At 48.8% G+C, this 10,074-nt stretch overlaps 1 protein-coding gene across 1 annotated transcript; it reads right to left on the bottom strand.

Annotated features, from left to right (window-relative positions):
* Window positions 1–4,577: 4,577 nt before the first annotated feature.
* On the bottom strand, window positions 4,578–9,273 carry LOC143275480 (uncharacterized). The gene is made up of 2 exons (XM_076579629.1): window positions 9,006–9,273; window positions 4,578–6,110 (listed from the first exon to the last, which is right to left on the bottom strand). The coding sequence occupies exons 1-2, from the start codon at window positions 9,271–9,273 to the stop codon at window positions 4,783–4,785; spliced, it is 1,596 nt and encodes a 531-aa protein (XP_076435744.1). The 3' UTR covers window positions 4,578–4,782.
* Between the last annotated feature and the right edge of the window lie 801 nt (window positions 9,274–10,074).

Raw genomic sequence — 10,074 nt, forward strand, 5'->3', positions numbered from 1 at the left:
TGTTTTCGCTGAGTTGTATTATGTTTATACGTATACCCCCTTCACTAGGGGCTGTGGCCTGATTGTGAATAAACCATTCCATTCCAAAATTCTCTCTCTCTCTCTCTCTCTCTCTCTATATATATATATATATACATATACACATATATAGAGATAGACAGATAGATAGATAGATATGGGCCTATCCATATAATTGAATCAATGAACAGGAATAAAAACCTCAACACTTACATGTACTTTCACAAGATTCTCCGAACACACAGCAACACTGTTCGGACGCACCGCAGTTCACTTTATGACAGTTTCCCCCCCACTGACGTGAAAGCTATTACTGACATTGCGCTGTAGTAAGCTCTGTCTGTCTGTCTGTCTGTCTGTCTGATAGACCCTTACAGGTAATGACTATAAAGTGTCAAAGTCTCTCTCTGTGTCTGTCTGTCTGTCTGTCTGTCTCTCTCTCCTTTCCCCCCCTCTCTCTCCCGCTGTCTCTGTCTCTCTCTCTCTCCCCCTCCTTCTCCTCCCACTCTCTCTCTTGCTGTCTCTGTCTCTCTCTCTCTCTCTCTCCCTTCTTCTCCCCCCCCGGCTCTCTCTCTCTCTTTCCCCCTACTTCTCTACCCCCCTCTCGCTCTCGCTGTCTCTCTCTCTCCCCCTCCTTCTCTCTCGTTGTCTCTCTCTCTCCCCCCCTCCTTCTCCTCCCCCCTCTCTCTCTTTCTCTCCTTCTCCCCGCCTCTCCCTCTCGCTGTCTCTCTCTCTCTCCCCATCCTTCTCTCACCCCTCCTCTCTCTCGCTGTCTCTCTCTCTCTCCTTCTCCCCCCTCTCCCTCTCGCTGTCTCTCTCTCTCTTTCTCTCCCTCTCCCCCCTCTCTCTCTCCCTCTCTCTCTCCCGCTGTCTCCTTCTCCCCCTCCTCTCTCTCTCTCTTTCCCCCTACTTCTCTACCCCCTCTCTCTCGCTGTCTCTCTCTCTCCTTCCCCCTCTCTCTCTCTCGCTGTCTCTCTCTCTATCCCCCCTCCTTCTCCCCCCCCTCTCTCTCTCGCTGTCTCTCTCTCTCTCCCTCCTTCTCTCACCTCCCTCTCTCTCTCGCTGTCTCTCTCTCTATCCCCCCTCCTTCTCCTCCCCTCTCTCTCGCTGTCTCTCTCTCTCTCCCTCCTTCTCTCACCTCCCTCTTTCTCTCGCTGTCTCTCTCTCTCTCCCCCTCCTTCTCCTCCCCCTCTCTCTCTCGCTGTCTCTCTCTCTCTCTCCCTCCTTCTCCCCCCTCCTCTCTCTCTGGCTCTCTCTTTCCCCCTCCTTCTCTCACCCCCCCTCTCTCTCTCGCTGTCTCTCTCTCTCCCCCTCCTTCTCCTCCCCCTCCTTCTCCTCCCCCTCTCTCTCTGGCTGTCTCTCTCTTTCCCCCTCCTTCTCTCACCTCCCTCTCTCTCTCGCTGTCTCTCTCTCTCCCCATCCTTCTCCTCCCCCTCCTCTCTCTCTGGCTGTCTCTCTCTCTCTCCCCCTCCTTCTCCTCCCCCTCTCTCTCTCTCTCCCCCTCCTTCTCCTCCCCCCCTCTCTGTCTCTCCCCCTCCTTCTCCTCCCCCCCTCTCTCTCTCTCCCCCTCCTTCTCTCACCCCCCTCTCTCTTGCTGTCTCTCTCTCTCTCTCCTTCCCCCCCTCTCTCTCTCGCTGTCTCTCTCTTTCCCCCTCCTTCTCTCACCCACTCCCTCTCGCTGTCTCTCTCTTTCTCTTTCTCTCCCTCCCCCCCAACCCCCCCACCCTCTCTCTCTGTGTGCCGGGAGTGGGGGTAAGGGAGGTGGAGGAGAGAGAAGAGGGCAATTAGGGTGGGGGGGAGTGGTGTGGGGGGACCTCAATTTCACACACACCAGTCAATACGACATCCATCCAACTCAGCTATTAATTAAACAGCGACAGATGTCGTCTCCACCTCGTCAGGTGCTGCCTCATGCGGGGGAAACCCAGCCTGGATGTTTTTGTGTGGTTTGCACAGCTGACACGCCCACCGGTTGATAATAATAATAATAATAATAATAATAATAATAATGGTATTTATATAGCGCTGGATCTTGTGCAGAGACAAATCAAAGCGCTTTCGCACCAGTCATTCACACGCATGCATAACTCTAAAACTGTAGAAACTAAAGACAAGGAAGGGCAGGCAAGGGAGGCTATTTTGGGAAGAGGTGGGTTTTAAGGCCAGACTTGAAAGAGCTGAGTGTGGAGACTTGACGAAGCGAAAAAGGAAGTTCATTCCAATCGCAAGGTCCAGAAACAGAGAAAGAACGGCGGCCAACGGTCGAGTGCTTGAATCTGGGTATGCGTAAACAGAGTGGATCCAAAGCCGATCATAGTGAGCGAGATGGAGTGTAGAGGTGAAGGCAGCCGCAGAGATAGGAAGGGGCAGTTTTGTGAATGCATCTATAACATAGAGTGCTGATCTTGTACTTTATTCGGTGTGAGACAGGGAGCCAGTGGAGATGTTGCAAAAGAGGAGTGATGTGCTCAGATCTTTTCTTTCTGAGGACGAGTCTGGCAGCAGAGTTTTGTATGCGCTGAAGGGACTGAATGGATGAAGCAGGCAGACCAGACAATAGAGAGTTACAGTAGTCAAGGCGAGAGAGAATGAGAGAAACGACGTCTAGATGTTGGGTCAGTGGACAGATATTTCCGGACGGAAACTGATGCGTCGCAGTTGACAGTAGCAGGACTGACATGTCTGACTGATAAATTTTTGCATGGACAGTGTATTGTCAAGGACAACACCGAGGTTCCTGACTGACGTGGAAAGAGGGATGGATGTACTGCCAAGTTTGATTGTGTCAATTGTGATGGAAGACAGTTTTTGTTTAGTTCCTATGATCATTGCTTCAGTTTTGTCCGCGTTCAATTGAGTATGTGTTATAGACATCACATGTTAATAACAACAATGATAGGAAGTGATTTTTCACAAGATATAAGCAGCAAAAAAAAAAAAAAAAAGAAAAAAAGAAGAAAAAAAAAAAAGAGTATACAGACATTAAACATTAACTCACTCAGTACGGCCAGTCCTCTCTTCTCCTCTACACAGACCCCTCGGATGTCCAGTGGGTGTCTGAATGACCCAACCTTTAGCTTCCGTCGTCAGAATTGTGGTATTCTTTGTCCACATTCACGTCTTCAGTATAAGAGCCTTCCGCTTGCAATATTTTGATGATGGTAATTGGGGTGAAACGCTGTTGACGTCGTCTCTTTCGCCGTTCGTATGGAGAGAGTTAAATCGCTCTTGTATTTGTGTGCGTGCATGCCATTCCGTCTCCAACTATTTTGCAAGCATATCCGCACAATGTAGAAAATTATGTTCAGTCGTAACTATGTACGTGCGAGTCTAAACAAAATTAAGGCGCTACGCACACGAAGCAACGTGACCATTTTTTCCCCCACCAAAATAGCCTCCCTTCCCTGCCTCTTCCTTGTCTTTAGTTTCTCCAGTTTTAGAGTTATGCGTGCGTGAGAATGACTGGTGCGAAAGCGCTTAGATTTGTCTATGCACAAGATTCAGCGCTATATAAGTACCATTATTATTATTATTATTATCAAGCAGAAAACATGAAAACGAAGTCTACAGAGTATAGGTCACATTGAGTGAGTGTGTTGGCCAGCTGACTGCACTGAACTGACTGAACACACTCCCAAACATGACTTTTCCCTTGTGCATCTCCGACAACGATGATGATGACCACGACGACGACGATGATGATGATGATGATGACGACGACGACCACGACGATAACGACGACGACGACGATGATAATGATGATGATGACGATGAGGAGGAGGAGGAGGAGGTTGACGATGATGACAATGATGATGACGATGACGATGATGATGAGGAGGAGGAGGAGGAGAAGGAGGGTGACGATGAAGATGATGATAATGATAACGATGCTGCTGCCCGCTTATCATCATCATCATCAGCAGCAGCAGAAGCATCACCATCATTATCATCACCATCACCATCATCATCACCATCATCATCATCATTATTATTATCAACATCATTATTATCATTTATATATTTATATTTGACGCCTTTATTAAGTCAAGAGTCCCTCCAAAAACAACAACAACACGGAATCATTTGCCACACCAGGCTGTCTACCTGGGATGAGCTGACTGACAACCAGTTGTCTTTTAAGGCGCTCAGTATGGCCAGTCCTCTCTTCTCTACACACACCCCTCGGATGTCCAGTGGGTGTCTGAATGATCCAAGCTTTAGCTTCCGTCGTCAGAATTGTGGTATTCTTTGTCAACATTCACCTCTTCAGTATAAGAGCCTTCCGCTTGCAATATTTTGGTGATGGTAACTGGGGTGAAACGCTGTTAACGTCGTCTCTTTTGCCGTTCGTATGGAGAGAGTTAACGTCTTTCCATTTGAAGTGATATTGGACGGGAAAAACAAAAACAAAAACAAAAACGTGGGGGTAGGGGTTGTGGGAGGGGGGTGTGGGGGGGTAAAAAGTGTGTGTATGTGTGGAGGGTGAGCAGGGAGAGACAACGCTAGGGAAAATGGAAACGTTATAAACGCCAATTGTGTGTGTGTGTGTGTGTGTGTGTGTGTGTGTGTGTGTGTGTGTGTGTGTGTGTATGTGTGTGTGTTGTTTCTCATGTTGACGTCACAGGCATATGGAAAGAGAAAGAGAGAAACGAAACAAACAAACAAAAAGTCATTAAAAAAAACAGAAGAAAAAGAAGAAAACGAAGAAGAAGAAGAAGAAGAATGTCAAGAAACATAACTCTCGGAAAGCGCCTCCTTCCATCCTCATCCACGGTTGCTGGAGCTGCGACTGCCGCTGACGTCACAGGAGGTTGATGACGTCGCCGACCCAGATGACGTCACAGCCAACCAGCGGAGACCACAGCACCACCACCTAGCGAAGGGCAGGCGAAACAGCGCGCGGCGGAAATGACGACTGTAGGAGAAGCTGACCCAGAAGAGACACGGCTCTGTCAGATGAGACAGCAACATGGAGACGGTGGAGACCGTTTGATACAAGTTAGCTTCCCTCCCCCCCGGGCCGTATTCCGGAAGTAGGGAGCGCGCCGTGAAGCAGAGCATGCTGGGAAGGGCCAGGAGGAAGTAGACGGTGGTGAAGAGCATGACCATGCGCGTGACGGAAGTGTCGTCACGATGTTTCGGAGGGGAGGTTGTCTTGGTGACTGCCTCTACTTCTGAGTTGGAAGCCGTGTGGTAGTGGTGGAGGATGTGATTCTCGGAGTTTGACAGTTTTCTACGATTCTGCGGATTATGATTATGATTATGATGATGATCATTCTGATCATTATTGACAATGGCAGTCAAGGACAGTTTGTTTGCTTGGGATGGTATGTTTTCGTTGTTGCAAAGATGATCGGAGCCTGGGTTAGTATCGTCTGAAAAAGAACTGGGTCTGGCACTTTGAAGCAGTACCTTCGCTCTGTCGGTTTCTCTAGCGTTTTCTTCGTCGTGAGACTGAGAGTCCTGCTTTTCTTTGGGGGGGATGCCGTCTGAGAGAAAGCTACATGGAGCAGGCGGCACGCGCTGAACACGCGACGTTTTGGTGACGTCACCACTGTCTGTCGGTGTCGCACCACGTGCCGCACGCACTCCTTTGATACTGGCAGTATGGACACGCAGCATGATCACCAACAGCACGTTCAACACCACGACAGCCGTCAGAGGAGCGTAGGCGAACACGATACCGCTAACAGTTTCCATCGTGACGACAACCTCAGCATTCTTCAATTTCCATTCAGTCGGTGTCAACCTCCAATGCCCGTCCTCCCCCAAAACCACGTGATATTCAAACGCCAGAAAACTATGAGCGGCCAGGGACGCTACAAACACACAAACCGCAATGACCACAGGTCGCTGGAATGCTTTCCCGGAGCTGTTGTTGTTGTGCTGGTGGTAGTTCTTCAAGGGGAAAGCGATGGCCAAGAATCTGTCCAGGCTCGCGAGCGTGTTCAGAGAGGTGCCTGCCCGTCTGAAGCTGGTTGCCAGGAACTCGGCCAGGTACCAGTCGATGAGGGGCCGTGGGAGGGAGGTGGGGGGCAGGGTGAAGTAAGCCACGTTGGAACACAGCTTGACCACGGCGCAGAGACCGTCCCCTAGAAGGAAGAGGAGAGAGGGAAGAAAGAACAAACAGCAATAGATTCAGTTTCAGTTTCAGAGTTTCTCTGCTTTCGGACAAATCCATATACGCTACACCACCACGTCTGCTAGGTAGGATGGATGCCTTGACCAGCAGCGTTACCCAACGCGCGACTTGTCAGGCCTTGTGTGTGTGTGTGTGTGTGTGTGTGTGTGTGTGTGTGTGTGTGTGTGTGTGTGTGTGTGCGTGTGTGTGTGTGTGTGTGTGTGTGTGTGTGTGTGTGTGTGTGTGTGTGTGTGTGTGTGTGCGTGTGTCTGTACGTGTGTGTGTGTGTGTGTGTGTGTGTGTGTGTGTGTGTGTGTGTGTGTGTGTGTGTGTGTGTGTACCTATCAGGGTGGATTTCTTTTTCTTTTTCTTGTTCTGTTTTTTTTTTTTTTTTTGTATGATTTTTCATGGGTTCTTTTTCACTGCGCAAAATGCTCGCTACACCCACAGGACCTCCGTTTATCGTCTCATCCGAAAGACTAGACGCTCAGTTTGAATTTTCCAGTCAAACTTGGAAATAAAGGGCGAATCTGAGCGCACTGGTTCGAATCCCACACTCGCCAGTATTTTCTCCCCCTCCACTAGACCTTCCTTGAGTGGTGGTGGTCTGGACGCTAGTCGTTCGGATGAGAAGATAAATCGAGGTCCCGTGTGCAAGCATGCACTTAGCGCACGTAAAAGAACCTACGGCAACAAAAAGGTTGTTCCTGACAAAATTCTGTAGAAAAATCCACTTTGATAGGAAAAACAAATGAAATTGCTCGCCAGGGGGAAAAAAAAAGGGCGGCGCTGTAGTGTAGCGACGCGCTCTCCCTGGGGAGAGCTGCCCGAATTCCAGGCAGAGAAATCTGTTGTGATAGAAAGAAATACACAATACAAATACAAACTCACTCCACCCAGGTGTGAATTAGTTCCTGGCTTTGGCCAGGGAAGATTAAATCGACCGGCGACGGGGCACAATAGCCGAGTGGTTAAAGCGTTGGATTTTCAATCTGAGGGTCCCGGGTTCGAATCTCGGTGACGGCGCCTGGTGGGTAAAGGGGTGGAGATTTTTTCCGATCTCCCACGTCAACATAATGTGCAGACCTGTTTAGTAGTGCCTGAACCCCCCTTCGTGTGTATACCGCGCAAGAAGAAGATCAGTTACGCACGTTAAAGATCCTGCAATCCATCTCATCGTTCGATGGGTTATGGAAACACAAGAACATACCCAGCATACACCCCCCCAATAAACGGAGTATGGCTGCCTACATGGCGGGGGTAAAAACGGGCATACACGTAAAAAGCCCACTCGTGTATATACGAGTGAACGTGGGAGTTGCAGCCCATGAACGAAGAAGAAGAAGACTATTCATCCTACCACTCTGATGGGGGGCGGGGTGGTGGTGGAGGGGGGGGGGGGGGGGGAGGGGGAAACAAAACATTCATACCCGTAAAATACTACATGTCTGTCTGAGTGTGATAAATCCATATACGCTACGTCAAATTTGGGAGAAAGGGCAAGACAGCGGGATTCGAACCTACACCCTCGCGGACACAGTATTTGTTGTTGCCATCTGCCGAAACCCTGGGCACAGTGGATATGCCCCAGTGCCTTTGAATCTCTTTTTGATAATGTATTTATCTTTTTTTCTCTTTTTATCACAACAGATTTCCCTGTGTGAAATTCGGGCTGCTCTCCCCAGGGAGAGCGCGTCGCTACACTACAGCGCCACCCATTTAAAAAAAAAAAAGTTCCCGCGTGCAGTTTTATTTGTTTTTCCTATCGAAGTGGATTTTTCTACAGAATTTTGCCCAGGAACAACCCTTTTGTTGCCGTGAGTTCTTTTACATGCGCTAAGTGCATGCTGCACACGGGACCTCGGTTTATCATCTCATCCGAATGACTAGCGTCCAGACCACCACTCAAGGTCTAGTGGAGGGGGAGAAAATATCGGCGGCTGAGCCGTGGATTCGAACCAGCGCGCTCAGATTCTCTCGCTTCCTAGGCGGACGCGTTACCTCTAAGCCATCACTCCACTAATGATTATAATAATTATCAATTAATCAACTGATTGATTAATTTAGTACGCTTCACTCTGTACAACCCCCAGCAACACTGTTGAGTGATGGCCTACAGGTAACGCGTCCTCGTAGGAAGCGAAAGAATCTGAACGTGCACACTGGTTCGATCGAATCCCGGCACAGTCGCCAGTATTTTCTCCTCCCTCCCTCCCCCCCCCCCCCGCCCCCCCCGCCCCCCCCCCCCCCCCGGCCCCCCCATCCAACTCCACAAGCCTTTGAGTGGTGGTCTGGACGCTAGTCATTCGCGGACGGATGAGACGATAAACCGAGGTCCCGTGTGCTAACATGCACTTAGCGCACGTAAAAGAACCCACGGCAACAAAAGGGTTGTTCCTGGCGAAATTCTGTAGAAAAAACCCGCTTCGATAGGAAGACTACTAAAATTGCAGGCAGGGGGAAAAAGGATAAGAAAAAAAAGAAAAAAAAAGAAGAAGAAGAAGAAGAAAAAAAAAAGAAGAAGAAAAAAAAAAAAAGGGTGGCGCTCACAGAGTAGCGACGCGCTCTCCCTGGGGGGAGAGCAGCCCGAATTTCACATATATAAATATGTTGTGACTATAAAAAAAAAGAAGAAAAAAGCGTTATACAATAAAGAAGAAGAAGAAAGGACATTTATACAGCACATTTCTCCAGAAATACTGCTCAAAGCGCTTTACATTTCGTTCCCCCACTCCCCGCCTCCCCCATCAATACTCCTCTCCACCCCCACGACCCCCCCCCCCCTCCCCTCCCCACGGAATCACGTGAAAAAAAAAAATAAAAGAAAAAAAAAAAGAAAAAGAAATACAACACGAACTACGCCCACCTAAATCCACGCCGATGAGGTATACAGCGAACGTGGCCGCCCGCTGCTGCCAGTACACGGCTGCATTGACAACACAGAAGATAATCGTGAGCAAGCTGTTCGTGGGCATCATCCACGTGTACACAGCAAAGATGGCGTCCCTCGTCTCGTCGGAAATCAGGCCTGCTTCGTGTTTTGTTGAACTGATAATGTCCGCCGTCGACGTCTGATTAGAAATATTAACGGATTGTTGCTGCTGTGTTGTTGTGTTGATGATGATTTTGGACATTTTTTTTTTTTCTCGCTTGGGTGTGTTTAACAATAGTTCTTGTTGTTGCTACTCCTCTCGTATTTTTTGGTTTCCTCCTCCTCCTTCTTCCTCCTCCTCCTTCTTCTTCTACTCCTCTTCCTCCTCCTCCTTCTTCTTCCTCTTCCTCTTCCTTCTTCTCCTCCTCTTCCTCCTCCTCCCCCTCTTCCTTCTTCTTCTCCTCCTCCTTCTTCTTGTTTTTTGGTAAATCAAGCTAGACGAATACAGAAAGTTCTTGACTGAAAGTGTGTGACGAAATGTTACAAATGTCGTGTGTTGGATTTTTCGTTTGGATGTTAAGCGAGTCGTGAACTACAACTGCTATGTTTTTGTTCTAGATGCTGGGTGTTTATAAAAGCTAGTGGAATTAATGAGCTGAAAAAAACAACAAAAACAACAACAACAGGGAAATAATTGATTTTGTTCGGAAGAAACGTCTCTCTCAGACGTCCCGTTCTGTCACACACGTACACACACACACACACACGCGCGCGCGCGCAACCGCGTACACATGCATAAAAATCCACGCAAACAATGCACCGGTACGCGCATACATGTGCGCATGCTTATAATACTCACACACACACACACACACACACACACACACACACACACACACTCAAACACACACACACACACACACAAACAGACACACACACACACACACACACACACACACACAAACACACACACACACACACACACACACAAACACACACACACACACACACACACACTCACTCACTCACTCACACACACACACATACACACACACACGCGCAC

The sequence above is a fragment of the Babylonia areolata genome, chromosome 30, assembly GCF_041734735.1.
Source record: "Babylonia areolata isolate BAREFJ2019XMU chromosome 30, ASM4173473v1, whole genome shotgun sequence".
NCBI lineage: Eukaryota > Metazoa > Mollusca > Gastropoda > Neogastropoda > Buccinidae > Babylonia > Babylonia areolata.

Bases quoted from the DNA above. Each gene is read 5' to 3' on its own strand.
- LOC143275480 (XM_076579629.1), bottom strand. From the start codon at position 9,273: ATGTCCAAAATCATCATCAACACAACAACACAGCAGCAACAATCCGTT. The intron at 6,111-9,005 runs GTGGGCGTAGTT...TCTTCCTTCTAG, and splicing joins CCTCATCGGCGTGGATTTAG to GGGACGGTCTCTGCGCCGTG.